Source organism: Cervus canadensis, chromosome 8, assembly GCF_019320065.1.
Source record: "Cervus canadensis isolate Bull #8, Minnesota chromosome 8, ASM1932006v1, whole genome shotgun sequence".
NCBI lineage: Eukaryota > Metazoa > Chordata > Mammalia > Artiodactyla > Cervidae > Cervus > Cervus canadensis.
In genome coordinates this window covers 34,399,759-34,417,547 of record NC_057393.1, presented here as the reverse complement: position 1 = coordinate 34,417,547, position 17,789 = coordinate 34,399,759, and the positions used below count along the sequence as shown (strand labels likewise).

General features: G+C 38.7%; 1 protein-coding gene and 1 non-coding gene across 4 annotated transcripts in view; one reads left to right on the top strand and one right to left on the bottom strand.

The window, feature by feature from the left end:
- The window catches only part of LOC122446106 (cytochrome P450 2C19-like), a 46,680-nt gene extending 32,046 nt beyond the window's left edge, over positions 1 to 14,634 (top strand). The window contains exons 8-10 of one of the 3 annotated variants that reach the window (XM_043475930.1): positions 4,756 to 4,897; positions 14,134 to 14,211; positions 14,339 to 14,634. In XM_043475930.1, coding sequence (XP_043331865.1) covers positions 4,756 to 4,897; positions 14,134 to 14,211; positions 14,339 to 14,454 — 336 coding nt within the window. In that variant the 3' untranslated portion in view covers positions 14,455 to 14,634. Of the gene's footprint in view, positions 1 to 4,755; positions 4,898 to 5,810; positions 6,324 to 14,133; positions 14,212 to 14,338 lie in introns of those variants that run through there. The other 2 variants (XM_043475928.1, XM_043475929.1) reach the window with 2 other exon arrangements.
- A 1,467-nt stretch (positions 14,635 to 16,101) lies between these two features.
- LOC122446963 lies at positions 16,102 to 16,208 on the bottom strand. The gene has a single exon (XR_006271093.1). It is a non-coding gene; the product is annotated as a U6 spliceosomal RNA (small nuclear RNA).
- Positions 16,209 to 17,789: the final 1,581 nt, after the last annotated feature.

The window sequence follows — 17,789 nt, the reverse complement described above, 5'->3', positions numbered from 1 at the left end:
GTGATATGAGGTCAATTTGGAAAGATATAACATCACGGCATGTTGAATCATTGCATTAATTAATATGATATATGGTCCAGTTTTGAAAGGCTTTCTTTAGTTTTCTCAGTAATTTTTTTTCTGTACAATGGCTTACGTATCTTTTCTTTTTTTCCCTTAGGTGCTTATTGTTGTTTTAAAATGCCTTTTCCATTCTATTATCTGGATTGAAAATATACTTTATTTTATCATTTTAATAACTTTATATGAAGCAATCTTGCCAAATTTAAAATCAGTGTTTAAAATTTCCCTGTAGAATTAATCGCAATTTCTCTATACATTGTCATGCTGTCTGGGCTGATAACTTTCTTTTAGTCTTGTTTTCATTTCTGATCTCAGTAGAATGGTGGTTAACATTTCACTATTGATAATGATATTTTATGTACATTTTGCTACATACGTTTTAAAGAATCAGAGTAGAAAATATGTTCTCATTTTTAATGCTATTTTTAGTCGTGAACATGTATATAATTTTTTCATGTTGATGTCTGTACTTATTGGTATGGTTGAATACATTGACCTCACTTTTCCCACTGAATATGCATATTATAAGTATATATACTCAGTTGGATTTCATTTGCTACATTCTGTTCAGGACTTTACTGATTATGGTATAAGAGATTTTTGGTTTACATCTTTTCTTCCTCAACATTTTTTCATTGGATTTCTGTTTTAAAGGTCATGCTGGCATGATAAAATTAGGTGAGAAATGTTTCATAGTGTGGGTGTATATTTATTGTTTTCCTCACTTCTACCTTTGGCCACTTAGTGTGTCTTTGAAATGTCTAGTTACATTTGGTTAAATACCAATTTTTATAAATGAAAAAATGCAGAGTTCAGATGTTATTTATTTTATTCCAGAAAGGGTCCATCCCTCTCCTCTTTGGCAGATGGAATGATGTAACTTCTCCCATTTTGAGTATTTTGAGTAAAATTTGAACATTGACAGAGACTAATATTAACTTTAGGTGTCAGCTTTCCTCTTTGAGGTTCTCCAAACTTTGGAATATTGCGACAGATTTTTGTCTTAGTAGATTTCTCATGCTCTCTAACACAGAATATCTGTATATATTCAGACTTTCTAATTTGTGTGCTGAAAACTTCTCTTATCCACTTGAAGCCAAGACATATTATTAAAATTACAAAATAATATAACTAAAATTTATATTTTGCTGGGGAAAGAAAGCAATGAGATTCTTAAGGCACAAGTACTAGTGCCAGCCCTTGGAGAAGACAGAATTGCTGATTTTACTAGATTATGAGACTTGTCTCAGTGATTGCAGTTTTGATACAAGGGTTAGGACTTCAAGTCCTAACTGAGAGAAGACTTTTCTTTTGTGACACTGGGGTCTAAGGTAATAATTGATCAAGCTTGTTTCTACTCTTATTTCTAAGTATGTGGGAAACACTGTATTAGAATGGAGTGGCCCATCTCTCACATCCACTGTATTAGGAAATAACCATTATATTGTCATACATCTATTACCAAGCATATATTGGGGATGACCATCCCCTTCTGCATAGCTCTCCCAGTGTAGAAACATAAATATTGAGTTTTATTCTTGTTTAGTCACTAAGTCATGTCCAACTCTTTGTGACCCCATGGACTGTAGTACAGCAAGCTCTGCTGTCCTCCATTGTCTTCCAGTTTCCTTAATTTCATGTCCATTAAGTTGGTGGTGCTGTCTAACCATCTCATCCTCTGCTGCCCTCTTCTGCTTTTGCCTTCAATCTTTCCCAGCATCAGGGTCTCTTCCAATAAGATTATTAGGAGGCTGATTCTGTTATACCTTTTTACCAATCATATAAGTGATTAGTTTTAATCCAAGGCTGGAACCACTGGGCTAACTGGGAGAATGCTCTAAGACAGAAGTATTACAGTATTTAAGTAATACTTCAGAGTGTAAGTATTTCAGAATTTGAAGCTTTGAAGTGTCTGATGCCCTTTGTATCCTTTTGTACACTTCTGCTGTCATAGCATGGAAGCAGTTAACGACATATTAAACAAACAAGAATGGCTATATCCCTGTCTTTTTGGAAGCAGAAATTTAGATTGCATATAATTCCCATGTGTCACAAAGTGTCTTCCTTGATTATTTTCCATTTAAAATACTTAGGTCATTGTTTGTACTAAGGCTATATTTGCACATAGGTGGATATTTGTTAGTATGTAAGACTGTCTAAAAGAACATTTTGCAATGCTGTAAGATTGATGTGTGGGATTGTTTTGTTTGTTTGTTTATCTAAAGAACATTTTCCAGCACAGGGTCTGAAAGATTTACCCTTATAAACTTCATAATTTTAGTGCTTACATTTAGATGATGGTTCATGCAGGTAAGTTTTACTTATGATGATGAATAATGACTATGCTTCTTTTATTTCTCTATGAAATGTGCATTTGTTTGAGCAGCGTTTGCTTAAAGTATTGGCTTTTGTACCTTTTTTGTTATCTTAAATGTTTTATTTATTTCTTATATAAACCCAAACAAGAGAATAATAAAGAGTTGTAGACCTTTTATATGATAACCTTAGGGGATGGACAGAGAAGGCAATGGCACCCCGCTCCAGTACTCTTGCCTGGAGAATCCCATGAACGGAGAAGCCTGGTAGGCTGCAGTCCATGGGGTTGCTAAGAGTCGGACATGACTGAGCGACTTTACTTTCACTTTTCACTTTCATGCATTGGAGAAGGAAATGGCAACCCACTCCAGTGTTCTTGCCTGAAGAATCCCAGAGACGGGGGAGCCTGGTGGGCTGCCGCCTATGGGGTCACACGAAGTCAGACAGGACTGATGCGACTTAGCAGCAGCAGCAACTGTAGGGGATGGAAGATTTCCCCAAGTTTGCATTAATTATTTTTTAAACATAAAACATTAAAAACATGTTCATATGTATGTTATATATGAATTTGTATATTTACCTGCTTTTGCAGTGTTGAGAAATAATCAAATAATCAATAAACAATCTGTAAGAGGAATAGAAAAGAGCTTTATTTGAGCCAAACTGAGGACTATAGCCCAGAAGACAACCTCTCAGATAACTCTGAGGAACTGCTCTGGAGAGGTATGGTTTATCCACACAGTTGTATACCTTGTCAGAGCAAAGAACATCACGAAGCCAGAAATACATTCTTACAAGTTTGCAAAAAAACCATTATCAACATATGTATAGTGAGTTGGTATGGCCTTGGCACCTAAGAGAGGAGTCTTCTCGTTGCAAGAGTTTCAACATTGGCATCCCAGAAAGGAGGCATTTAATCTTTATTTTTAACATGGACATTCTTTATTTCTGTTCAATATACATTTTCTTAATAATTAGTGTGTATGTTTGATAGGCCACAAACAGGCGGTTCTAGTTAGCATAAAATTCAATCTAAATCATTTATAAGCTAGAAAGACTTCTCCATACCTCAATATGTAAAAATTTTTTCCACAAATATTCATTTATCAATCTATCCATCTACTATCTGCACTTCTCTATTTCAGTATGTATAGCTCAAAATAGCGATTTTTATATACAGAGCAATAACAGTGATTATACTCAAGAGTTATCATTGACAGAATAATATTATCTAGTGTACAGCCTATATTGAAATTTTCCTAGTTTTTCTGGAGTAAGCCTTATGGCTTTTTGTCTTTGAAAATCAGTGTCCAGCCTGGAAGCAAGATTATAATTTGGATATCTTTTCCTTGTTCTCCCTGTTCTCTCCTGTTACCAGTTTTGTTTGCCCTCTTTGTTTTCTTTCAGTACATTTTAACTCTGTGAAGAGTACAATTTAGTAGTCATGTGAAATATTCCTCAGGCTGGTTTTGTGTGATTGTTTTCTGGACATAGATTCCAGTTATGATTTCAACTATATGGGTGCTTTGTGTTTCCTGCTGAAATTCATTGGGGAGGTGAAGGCACATATGTGAGTTATCCCATTATTGGTTATGCAGTATTGTTCATATGATAAAGTGGTATCTGCCAGATTACTCCATGACACAGGTCCTTTTTTTCACATTTAATTAATAAAAGATTGCCTGGTACTTTATTGGTATGTATCTTGCTTTTTAATCATTTACCCAACAGTTTTAGCTTTAATAGATAAAACTTGCTTAAACTAATGATCCTAAGCTGAATTGCTGTGAAGTGATTTTGCAAATTTTACAGTCCTTTCTGTGTTTCAAATCTAGGATTAATCTGTGATGAAGTCTGCCCTATATTTTTAAATAAAGACAAACAATCTGCATGTCAATGGTAAACAATAATATTTGTTACATTGTTATTGTAGAAGAGGTTATTTTGTATTAGATCAAATGCCTGTTTACAAAAGCCACACAAACAGATAATTTGAGATATTTCAAGCACAATAGAGACTTCCATATTAAGCCATAATCCACATATGAGATGAGTAAAAATTGAAATGATAAAGCAGCTGGTGGGGGCAGATACCATGTCCTTAATGTGGTGATTAGCAGAATGGATTCATAAGTTCTAGGACCCATGTACTGAGTATTCAGATGCTGCCAGTGTTCATTTTGGCAGTATCACCGCCACTAGTCTTAAACTTATCCTTGTTTATTACTGTTCTGTCTGACTCAAAATGGCACTGACCTTCTTTTGAGCCAAAATTAATCATCTATTGATCCTAAGATTGGACTAAATGATTTTCAGCAGTTCTTCTAGCTCTGTGACTTCTTTGTAGTTTAGTTTATCTTCATCTGTTCTTTCCAGGGCACAGATATATTAACATCACTGACTTCTGTGCTACACGATGACAAAGAATTTCCCAACCCAGAGGTATTTGACCCTGGCCACTTCCTGGATGAGAATGGCAACTTTAGGAAGAGCGACTATTTCATGGCTTTCTCAGCAGGTAACACAAATTTAGTTTTTTCATTGCTCCAGTGGACAAGTTTCCCTTGTGGCTCAGTGGGTTAATAATCCACCTGCAATGTAGGAGACTAGGGTTCAATCCCTGGTTTGGGAAGATACCCTGGAGAAGGGAAAGGCTACCTATTCCAGTGTTCTGGCCTAGAGAATTCCATGGACAGTCCATGGGGTTGCAAAAAGTCAGACACTACTGAGTGACTTTCACTTTCAGTGGACAAGGTGCCTTTGGGCATCCTTTGGAACTTCCATAGTGCCCACTCTGGGCCTGGTCAAAATGTTCATTTTCCATGATGAGAGACAGCAGTCCCAATGCCCATGCACTTTCTCTCCCTATGAGACATCCTCATTTTTGGAGTAGATTACTAGAGCTTTGGAGAGGTGACCCAGTTATTTCTAATTCAGAAATAAAATTTAAGCTACGTTCTGAAAATACAAGAGAAGTGCATCTTAGACAAAAGTTACTCTGTGTTATAAAACTTAAAAACTTCAAGGTTGATGTAGACTTGATATACTTCCAGCGGAGAATAAAGGATGTTAAGAATGGAAAGAAAGACACTGGACCATCACAGTAGGAACAAAATACAACCAATGTATGAGTATTTCTAGAAAAAAAAATTGATGTAACCTTGAAAATGTCAAAATGGAGTTATAATACACTTAATGAAGTATGTGGTATAGTGCTGATAACTCGATAAATATCTCCTGAGAGAAGGATACCTGTTAAGATTAGATGTTAGATGGATAGCATTAGTGTCTACCCTTTGTCCATCTGTCTATCTAGCCATTTGCCTTCCATCCATCCATTCAAACATTCATCAAAAAGTTACTGGATAGTCTGTTTCTGGCAGCCAGAAACACAGCGTTCAAGGAGTATGTACTATCTATGTTATTTTCAGGAAAACGGATTTGTGTGGGAGAGGGCCTGGCCCGCATGGAGCTGTTTTTATTCCTGACCACAATTTTACAAAAATTTACCCTGAAATCTGTGGTTGACTCAAAAGACATCGACACCACCCCAGCTGTTACTGGGATAGCTAATGTACCGCCTCCTTACCAGCTCTGCTTCATTCCCGTGTGAAGAATGCTAGATCATACAGCTTCATCCATGGCATTGTCTTTAACTCCCTTTCATTGGGGGCATCATTCACCAGTGTCATGTTAATCTTTCCTGAGAACACATCTCTGACCTCTTCTCATTCTCTGTTCAATTTCACTACAGAAATATATCTGCTATTCTCCATATCCTGTAGTATTTTTATTGGCCATCACATATGCTAATAGATATCTAATATTAAGTAGTAGTGTGTACCTAGTACCATGTACTCAGTACAAAGTAATGCATGATTAGTGTGTGCCAATGAGACCTATTTCTTCAGTGCTTGTTTCTAATAAAAAGCAGAATCTGATGAGCCACTTCTCAGTCTTTTCTTCTTTTGTGCATATTGCAAGTAAGAAAGGAAAAAAAAGACAAAGATGTCATACTGGTTGTTATAGTGATATGCACAGAGGAGGACAGAGGGAATGAGAGCATAAAACCTCCCTTGAATGCTTCTTATGTAGTTATTTGAGATTTGGTTTTAAAAGTGAGAGAAATTGTTTTCAAGAGCAGCTTCATCCTGTAGGGAATATTGAGATCAGTGATAGTGAGCAATTAAAAGTCAGACATAGAAAACTACAATTAAAAATCAGAACAGAAATCAATGAGATTGTGTATAAGAAATCACCTATAGCCAGTCTCTCTCCAAAATGAGAGAGAACACAAATTTCACAAGTTGTAGTTAAAAGAGGGGCCATCTCTTTGATGCCATGGATATTGAAAGCATAATGGAGTATTATGAACAGCAGAAATAGAGAAGCCATGCTAAAATTTGTATGTAACCAAAAAGACCCTGAAAAGTCAAAGCAATGCTGAGAAAGAAGAACAAGTCCAGAGGCATTGTACTTTCTGATCTCAAACTATACAATGAAACTACTGGACTGGCAAAAAATGTTGTGAAAATATTTATACTACCCAAAGCAATCTATGTATTTAATGTAATCCCTATCAAAATATCCTTGACATTTTCCACAGCACTGTAAAAAACAATTTTAAGCTTCATGTAGAACTACAAAAGCCCATGAATTGCCAAAGCACTCTTGAGAAAAAAGAATGATGCTCCCAGACTTCAAATTATACTACAAGCCTACAGTAATCAAAATAGCATGGTATGGTGTAAGCACAGACAGAGCAATGGAAAAGAACAGGGAGCTCAGAAATAAACTCAGGCACATGTGGTCAATTAATCTATGACAAAGGAGGCAAGTATATACAATAGTGAAAAGACAGTATCTTCCATAAGTGGTACTGGGAAAACAAGGCGCTACATGTTAAATAATGAAATTAGAATATTTACCTACACCATACACAAAAGGAACTTTAATATTGATGAAAGACCTAAATGTAAGACCAGAAACCATGAAACTCAAAGAAGAAAACATAGAACACTCTTTGACATAAATTATAGCAATATTTTTTTTTGGATTGGTCTCTTAAGGCAAGAGAAATAAAAGCAAAAATAAACAAATGGAACTTAATTAAACACAAAAACTTCATACAGCAAAGGATGTCATCAGCAAAAAGACAACCTTCAGAATTAGAGAAAATATTTGCAAATAATATGACCAATAGGGGTTAATATCTAAAATACATAAACAACTCATACAACTCAATATCAAACAAGCAATTCTATTAAAAATGGTAGAAGATATGAATAGACTTTTTTAAGAAAGACACACTGATGGCTACCAGGCACATGAAAAGATGTTCAACATTGCTAATCATAAGAAAAATGCAAATCAGAGTGACAATGAGAAGTCACCTCACACCTGTCAAAATGGCTATCATCAAAAACACCACAAATAACAAATGTTGGAGAGGGTGAAGAGAAAAGAGAACTCTTGTGCACTGTTGTTGGGAACATAAAGTGGTGCATACACTTTGGAAAACAGGAGTGTGCTTAAAAACTAATAATAGAAGTACCATATGATCCAGCAATTCCACCCCTAGGGATATAGCCAAGGAAAATGAAAACAGTAATTCAAAGAGATACGTGCAGCCCAGTGTTCATAGAAGTGCTACTTATAAGTCAAGTCATAGAAACAACCCAGGATCTATCAACAGACAGACGGATAAAGAAGATGTAGTATAAACATACAATGGAATATTACTCAGCCATAAAAAGAATGAAATTCTGCCAATTACAGGAAGGTGAATGTTCCTAAAGAATATTATGCTTACTGAAATAAGTTAGACAAAAATACTATATGATAGCACTTATATGTGAAATCTAAAAAAATTATACAAATTTAGACTTGAGATTTCAAGGTAAAAGTCATGTACATTTACTTATATAGTTGCTTTATATGTCTTTGGTTGGTTAAGAGGTTTAACTTTTATTACTGTTGACTATGAAATCCCAGAATGGAGATCTGGTTGAAATCACGAAGTGTTTATTTGGGATTTGTTAGGACTGCTGCCCAGGACACACAGATCCAAAAAGCGCTTAAACTGTATTCTTCCAGCCTACAAAATGTGAAAGTTTATAAAAGCAAAAATGGCAAACTGTGTCAAGAATTAGGATTGGATATTTTGTAATAACTGTTGAGGGAAAGTAACCTTTAAAAATTGTACAAAAATTTAAGAATTTTAAAGAGTAAGTATTTTGAGACTAGAAAATTAACCTTGGATTACCTGGCACACCCAGTGGAATCAGAAGAGTCCCTGAAGGAGATCAAAGAGATCAAGGGGATCAAAGAGCCATGAAGATGCTGTGCTGCTGGCCCTGGCGATGGAGGAGGCAGTGTGAGCTAAGGAATGCAGGTGGCCTCTGAAGACTGGAAAAGACAAGGAGATGGATTCTCTCAAGAGCCTCCAGGAGGAATGCAGCCCAGTCAACACCTTAATTTTCAGACTTGTGACCTCTAGAATTGTAATATAATAAATTAGTGTTATTTTAAGCCAGAAAAAAAAAATTAGGATTGGAGATGGCAAGATGTAAAGATTCTTGTTAAGCAAGGATTGGTTGTGTTTGAAATGATCGAATAGTTGTGAGGCAGGCAGTTTTGAAACTACAAACTTGCAGTTAACAGCCACTAGTCTATATCATTTTGCAAATGGCTGGTGGAGTACTTGAGTTTGACACAGTTCAGAATTGAAGTAGTTAGTGATGCAGGAACATGTCTGAAATCACATCCACAATGACTGCCCACAGTTACTCCATTTTGATTTCCTTAAATATGTCATCATTTTGATGGGGAAAGAAGAGGACAGAAGAGGGTGAGATGTTTAGAAAGCATTACCGACTTAATGGACATGTACTTGAGCAAACTCCTAGAGATAGTGGAGGACAGGAAGTCCTGGTGTGCTATAGTCCATGGAGTTGAAAAGAGTCAGACATGACTTAGCGACTGAACAATAACTGTAACGTTGGGTTTCTGTGGTAGCTCAGTGGTAAAGAATCCACCTGCTGAAACCCCTTCATTCCTATACACTAACAATGAGAAAACAGAAAGAGAAATTAAGGAAACAATTCCATTCACCATTGCAAAGAAAAGAAAAAAAAAAAAAGAAAGAAAGAATGAAATACTTAGGAATATATCTACCTAAAGAAACAAAAGACCTATATATAGAAAACCATAAAACACTGGTGAAAGAAATCAAAGAGGACACAAACAGATGGAGAAATATACCATGTTCATGGATTGGAAGAATCAATATAGTGAAAATGAGTATACTACCCAGGGCAATCTATAGATTCAATGCAATCCCTATCAAGCTACCAATGGTATTCTTCACAGAACTAGAACAAATAATTTCACAATTTGTATGGAAATACAAAAAACTTTGAATAGCCAAAGCAATCTTGAGATAGAAGAATGGAACAGGAGGAATCAACCTGCTTGACTTCAGGCTCTACTACAAAGCCACAGTCATCAAGACAGTGTGGTACTGGAACAAAGACAGAAATATAGATCAATGGAACAAAATAGAAAGCCCAGAGATAAATCCACACACCTATGGACACCTTATCTTTGACAGAGGAGGCAAGAATATACAATGGAGAAAAGACAATCTCTTTAACAAATGGTGCTGGGAAAACTGGTCAACCACTTGTAAAAGAATGAAACTAGAACACTTTCTAACACCATACACAAAAATAAACTCAAAATGGATTAAAGACCTAAATGTAAGACCAGAAACTATAAAACTCCTAGGAAAACATAGGCAAAATGCTCTCCAACATAAACCACAGCAGGATCCTCTATGACCCACCTCCCAGAATATTGGAAATAAAAGCAAAAATAAACAAATGGGACCTAATTAAAATCAAAAGCTTCTGCACAACAAAGGAAACTATAAACAAGGTGAAAAGACAGCCTTCAGAATGGGAGAAAATAATAGCAAATGAAGCAATGGACAAATAATTAATCTCAAAAACATACAAGCAACTCCTGCAGCTCAATTCCAGAAAAATAAAAGACCCAATCAAAAGATGGGCCAAAGAACTAAACAGACATTTCTCCAAGAAGACATACAGATGGCTAACAAACACATGAAAAGATGCTCAACATCACTCATTATCAGAGAAATGCAAATCAAAACCACAATGAGGTAGCATTTCATGCCAGTCAGGATGGCTGCTATCCAAAAGTCTACAAGCAATAAATGCTGGAGAGGGTGTGGAGAAAAGGGAACCCTCTTACACTGTTGGTGGGAATGCAAACTAGTAGAGCCACTATGGAGAACAGTGTGGAGATTCCTTAAAAACCTGGAAATAGAACTGCTATATGACCCAGCAATACCATTGCTGGGCATACACACTGAGGAAACCAGAATTGAAAGAGACACGTGCACCCCAATGTTCATCACAGCACTGTTTATAATAGCCAGGACATGGAAGCAACCTAGATGTCCATCGGCAGACAAATGGATAAGAAAGTGGTGGTACATATACACAATGGAAAATTACTCAACCATTAAAAAGAATACATTTGAATCAGTTCTAATGAGGTGGATGAAACTGGAGCCTATTATACAGAGTGAAGTAAGCCAGAAAGAAAAACACCAATACAGTGTACTAACACATATACATGGAATTTAGAAAGATGGTAATGATAACCCTGTATATGAGACAGCAAAAGAGACACAAATGTATAGAATAGTCTTTTGGACTCTGTGGGAAAGGGTGAGGCCAGGATGATATGGGAGAATGGCATTGAAACATGTAAAGTATCATATGTGAAATGAATCACCAGTCCAGGTTCGATGCATGATACAGGGTGCTTGGGGTGGGTGCATTGGGATGACCCAGAGGGATGGGAAGGGGAGGGAGGTGGGAGGGGGGTCAGGATGGGGAACACAGGTACATCCATGGCGGATTCAAGTCAATGTATGGCAAAACCAATACAATATTGTAAAGTTAAATAAATAAATAAATAAATAAAACTGGAAAAAAAAAAAGGGAAGAAGAATCTGCCTGCCAATGCAGGAGAGGCAGGTTCGATCCCTGGGTCAGGAAAATCCCCTGGAGAAGGAAATGGCAACCCACTTTAGTATTCTTGCTTGGAGAATCCCATGGACACAGGAGCCTGGCAGGCTATAGTCCATGGTGTCGCAAGAGTCAGACACAACTTAGTGACTAAACCACCACCACCAGTCGCTTGCAAACAGTAAGTAAATTAAGCTCAACTAAAAAATAATAAATATTTCTATGAGCACACTGTTAACATAAGTCACATTAGTTCTATAAACTTTGATATTTCTCTTGCTTTTTAACTCTGTCACTGTCATAAATAGAGAAGCGATGTGCTTTTTGAGTAGACGAACACTTAGCTTTTTGTATGATCAGTTCAGTTCAGTTCAGTTCAGTCGCTCAGTCGTGTCCGACTCTTTGCAACCCCATGAATCACAGCACGCCAGGCCTCCCTGTCCATCACAAACTCCCCGAGTTTACTCAGACTCATGCCCATTGAGTTGGTGATGCCATCCAGCCATCTCATTCTCTGTCGTCCCCTTCTCCTCCTGCCCCCATTCCCTCGCAGCATCAGGGTCTTTTCCAATGAGTCAACTCTTTGCATGAGATGGCCAAAGTATTGGAGTTTCAGCTTCAGTGGCAGTCCTTCCAATGAACACCCAGGACTTATCTCCTTTAGTATGACATAATCAAAATAATAAAGTGTCAGAAGTGTGAGTGTTGCTTCCCTTCTTATCTCACAGCAATATGCTATGATTTGGGGCTGAAGGTAATTGGTAAATGAAATGGTTGGTGATAAAAAATTACCTTACGAAAGATGCGCACTATATAAGCTGTGTGTTTTGTTCAGATAGCCGTGAAAATAGAACTTTTCTGAAGAATCACATGGTGCTCGGTATTAAGGAAATAGCTCTGCATGCATCAGTGAAAGAAGTCATTAGTTAGAGCCCAACTGGCAGCAGCAGCATTCATTGGATTCTGGAGGAAGCTGCCATCTGTACCCTGTGAATGCTGCAGGATGCAAGATGTTGTTCTATGGGATGCAGCATGTCCTGACACTGCCTCTATGATGCTTCCTTTCTTTCTGTGTTAGTGATGCAAGTGGATTTCAAACTAGTCCAGGCATTAGAATTATTTGAACTTATTTTTTAAAATACAGAATTGTAGTATATTCAGTATTTTGTAATGGCCTATAATGAAACAGAATTTGAAAAGATAATATATGTCATATATACATATATAATTGAATCAATTTGCAGTACTCTTGAGACTAGTTATTGTAGTTTTACAGCACAGTATTATAAATCAACCATACTTCAAAATATAATCATAGTATTCATCATGCATTCATGCATGCTAGGTCAGTTTAGGCATGTCCAACTCTTTGCAGCCCTGTGGACTAGGGAATCAGAATTCTCATGGGAAGAATTCTATATGTAACTCTGAAGCAGTCAGCTGGTTATTGGTTTAAAGGTAGGCTTTGATAATTGATATATTACTCAAGAATCAAAAGTTGAACAAGAAGAGTTCCAAATATGAATCCTTTGTATAGTAGCCATCAGGATTGGAAATTAATTGCGATTTCTTGACCTCAGTTTCCTTATTTATAAGTGGAGCAAATAAACCTGCTGAAGGTGCTGATATGAGGATTAATTGTAATCTGTGTACCAGTTACTTGGGCCTTTGCCTGGCATTGTAGTTCACGCATTAGTGGAAGCTGTAGCAATCGCCATCATATTTATGTATTAAATTCAGGAACATTTTATGCTGTATGTGGCAGAATAAAAGCATAATTGTGGGATGATAATACATTTTGCATCAGGCACAGTATAATATCACCTATAGACTTCTCTTGCTATTACATGCATCTCCATTCCCAGCTCTCAAAAGTCTGTGGCCCTGTGTTCACTGTGTATTTTGGCATGAAGCCCATGGTGGTCTTGCATGGATATGAAGCCCTGAAGGAAACTCTGATTGATTTGGGAGAGGAGTTTTCTGGAAGACACAGTTTCACAGTGAATGAGAAACTAGAAAAGGACATGGTACGTGTGCATGTGCACATATTCTGCTTTGGCAATAAGGATGAAACTGTGTTCTGCATTGGCAATATGGGTGAAACTGAAAGTCGCTCAGTTGTGTCCAACTCTTTGTGACCCCATGGACTATAGAGTTCATGGAATTCTTCAGGCCAGAGTACTGGAGTGGGTACTTTCACTCCAATGAAAAGGGAAAGAAGCCTTTCCCTTCTCCAGGGGATCTTCCCAACCCAGGGATCAAACCCAGGTCTTCTGCATTGCAGGTGGATTTTTTACCAGCTAAGCCACAAAGGAAGCCCAAAAATTCTGGAGTGGGTAGTCTATCACTTCTCCAGCGGATCTTCCCAACCCTGGAACTGAACTGCCATCCCCCTCATTGCAGGTGGATTCTTTACCAACTGAGCACAAAGGAAGCCCAAGAATACTGGAGTGAGTAACCAATCACTTCTCCAGCAGATCTTCCCAACCCAGGGATTGAACCCTGGTCTCCTGCATTGCAGGTGGATTCTTTACCAACTGAGCTATCAGGGAAGCCCCAGGCAAGAGGGGTTGGGAGGATGGAAAAGAGGGATTTGAGAAGCATTCCGTCAGAGCTGGATCCACCAGAAAGGCTGCCAGCTGTCAGCTCACTCCTCTTTCCCTACTAGTTTCTGTTTCTTCTCCTGGTGTAGGAATCATTTTCAGCAATGGGAACAATTGGAAAGAGACCCAGTACTTCTCCCTCATGATCCTGCAGAATTTCAGGATAGGTAAGAGGAGCATTGAGAACTGTGTTCAAGAGGAAGCCTGATGCCTTGTGGAGGAGTTGAGAAAAACCAATGGTGGGGGATTCTATGCTCTGCAACTCTCACCTTAACACACTGTTCTCTTCTCCAGTGACACCCTTGGAAATATTTCAGGAGTGGCCACATCTTTCATATGGATCATTATTGCAGCCCTCCTTTGGAAGGGAGGGGTATGAAGAAGAGGAAGCCAAGGGAGCTTTTGTGTAGCCATGCTGACTGTCATATGTACACCCACGGTTGTGCACACAGTGTGGGTTTAAAGGTCATTTAATTATACTTTCTCCTGAACTTTGTTTTCACATCAGAAATCACAAAGAAGGGGAGGAGCCAAGATGGCAGAGGAGTAGAATGGGGAGACCACTTTCTCTCCTACAAATTCATCAAAAGAATATCTGAATGCAGAGCAAACTTCACAAAACAACTTCTGATCACTAGCTGAGGTCATCAGGTGCCCAAAAAGCAGCCCATTGTCTTCGAAAGGAGATAGAACAAAATATAAAAGATTAAAAAGTGAGACAACAGAGCTAAGGACGGAGATCCGTCCCGGGAAGGGAGTCTTTAGAGGACGTTTCCAGACACCAGGAAACCCTCGTACTGGCGGGCCTGGGGGAAGTGTTTGAATCTAGGAGGGCAACCTGACTGGGAGGGAAACAATAAATAAAACCCACAGATTACGTGCCTAAAAGCAACTCTCAGCAGAAAAGTACCCCAGACACCCGCATCCGCCACCAGCAAGTGGGGGCAGCACAGAGAGGAGCGGGCGACATTGCTTGGGGTAGGGTCCGGGCCTGAGTGCCCTGAGGACAATCGGAGAGAGCTTTTGTGAGTTGCCAACTTGAACTGTGGGAGAGCAGGGAAGAGAGAGAAAATTAACCAGCCGAACACGCTGCCGGCCGTTCACAGAACTAAGGGACCGAGAAAGTCCAGAGAAGAGCTCGCAGACTGTGGACCAGCCCAGACCCGCCAGAGGCGGGAGCAGGTCACGGCGAGACACAGGGCGCAGGGACCCGACTGGCGCGGTCGGGGACTGGGGCTGGGGACGCAGAGGGCAGAAGGCGCACGCACCCGACTGGTGCCGGCGGAAACCGAGATTGGGACCGTGGAAGGTAGTGGGCGCGCCGCACCTGGGGAGAGTGCGCCTGTCAAGCTCCTGGCTGCCTGGACCGCTCTGACGGGGAAGGCACTAGAGCGGACGCAGCCTTTTGTTCCGTGCTTTTGTGGAACACCTGAGGGCTGGAGCTGCGCGCAGCGCGCGGCGCGCTCCATATAGAGCAGCCGGGATCCTGATCAGCGCAGATGGAGAAAGCAGCGCCAGCCCCTCCCCGCAGCGCCAGCCCCTCCCAGCAGGGCGACAGAACTAGCTACCTGAATAAGGGTCCACCTCCGCCCGCCTGTGTCAGGGCGGAAATGAGGCTCTGAAGAAACCGGCAAACAGAAGCCAAATAAACAAAGGGAACCGCTTCAGAAGAGAGCGGTGCAACAGATTAAAATCCCTGTAGAAAACACCGGTTACACCGGAAGAGGCCTGTAGATATCGAGAAGTGTAAGCTGGAATGAGGAGATATCTGAAACTGAGCCGAACCCACACTGACCGCAACAGCTCCAGAGAAATTCCTAGATATATTTTTACCTTTTTTTTTTTTAAATAAGAAAAAAAAATTTTTTTTAATTTTTTCTTTTTTCTCTTTTATTTTCCTTTAAAATTCCCTATTACTCCCCCATTACTCCTTAACTTTCATTTTCATAGATTTTTACAATTTTTTAAATTAGGGAACATTCTTTTTTTTTTTTTCCTTTTTTTCTCCTTTTGCTCTTCTATTTTCTTTTTTTTTTTTTTTTCTTTTTATTTTTGTAAAAAATATGGAACGCTTCACGAATTTGCGTGTCATCCTTGCGCAGGGGCCATGCTAATCTTCTCTGTATCGTTCCAATTTTAGTATATGTGCTGCCGAAGCGAGCACGCTCTTCTATTTTCTATTTTTCTTTTTCTCTTATTTCTTTTAAAGTCCTCTAGTACTCCTCTACTACTCCTTAATTTTCATTTTCAATACACTATAACCTTACCAAAAAAAAAAAAAAGAAGAGAAGCCCTATTTTTTAAACTGAACTTCATATATATTTTAAAAATTTTTTGTGTGTGTGTTTTGGTTTTTGTTTTTATTATAGTATTTTTAAGAGTCTAATCTCTACTCTAGACTTTTAATTTTTGTTTTTCAATATATGATATAAATTGTGAACATTTAAGAATCCAATATTCAGTTCCCATTTTTATTCAGGAGTGTGTTGATTATTCTCTCCCAATCTTGACTCTCTGTTTTCTACCTCAGAACACCTCTATTTCTTCCTTTCCCCTTCTCTTCCCAGTCCAATTCTGTGAATCTTGGTGGGTGTCTGGGCTACAGAGAACACTCTGGGAACAGACAACTGCATAGATCTGTCTCTCTCCTCTTGAGTCCCCCTTTTTCTCCTCCTGCTCATCACTATCTCCCTCCTCCCTCTCCTCTTCTTCATGTAACTCTGTAAACCTCTCTGGGTGTCCCTAACGGGGGAGAATCTTTTCGCCATTAACCTAGAAGTTTTATTATCAGTGCTGTATAGTTGGAGAAGCCCTGAGACTACAGGAAGAATAAAACTAAAATCCAGAGGCAGGAGACTTAAGCCCAAAACCGGAGAACACCAGAAAACTCCTGACTACGTGGAACTTGAAGTAATAAGTGACCGTTCCAAAAGCCTCCATACCTACACTGAAACCAACCACCACCCAAGAGCCAATAAGTTTTAGAGCAAGACATACCAAGCAAATTCTCCAGCAATGCAGGAACATAGCCCTAAACGCCAACATACAGGCTGCCCAAAGTCAGACCAAACACATAGACCCATCTCAAAACTCATTACTGAGCACTCCATTGCTCTCCAGAGAGAAGAAATTAAGTTCCACACACCAGAACACCGATGCAAACTTTCCTAACCGGGAAACCTTGACAAGCCAATCGTCTAACCCCACCCACTGGGTAAAACCTCCACAATAAAAAGGAACCACAGAACACCAGAATACAGAAAGCCCAGTCCAGACACAGCAATCTAAACAAGATGAAAAGGCAGAGAAATACCCAACAGGTAAAGGAACATGAAAAATGCCCACCAAGTCAAACAAAAGAGGAGGAGATAGGGAATCTACCTGAAAAAGAATTTAGAATAATGATAATAAAAATGATCCAAAATCTTGAAAACAAAGTGGAGTTACAGATAAATAGCCTGGAGACAAAGATTGAAAAGATGCAAGAAATGTTCAATAAAGACCTAGAAGAAATAAAAAAGAGTCAATTAAAAATGAATAATGCAAAGAATGAGATCAAAAACACTCTGGAGGGAACCAAGAGTAGACTAACGGAGACAGAAGATAGGATAAGTGAGGTAGAAGATAAAATGGTGGAAATAAATGAATCAGAGAGGAAAAAAGAAAAAAGAATCAAAAGAAATGAGGACAACCTCAGGGACCTCTGGGACAATGTGAAACGCCCCAACATTCGAATCATAGGAAT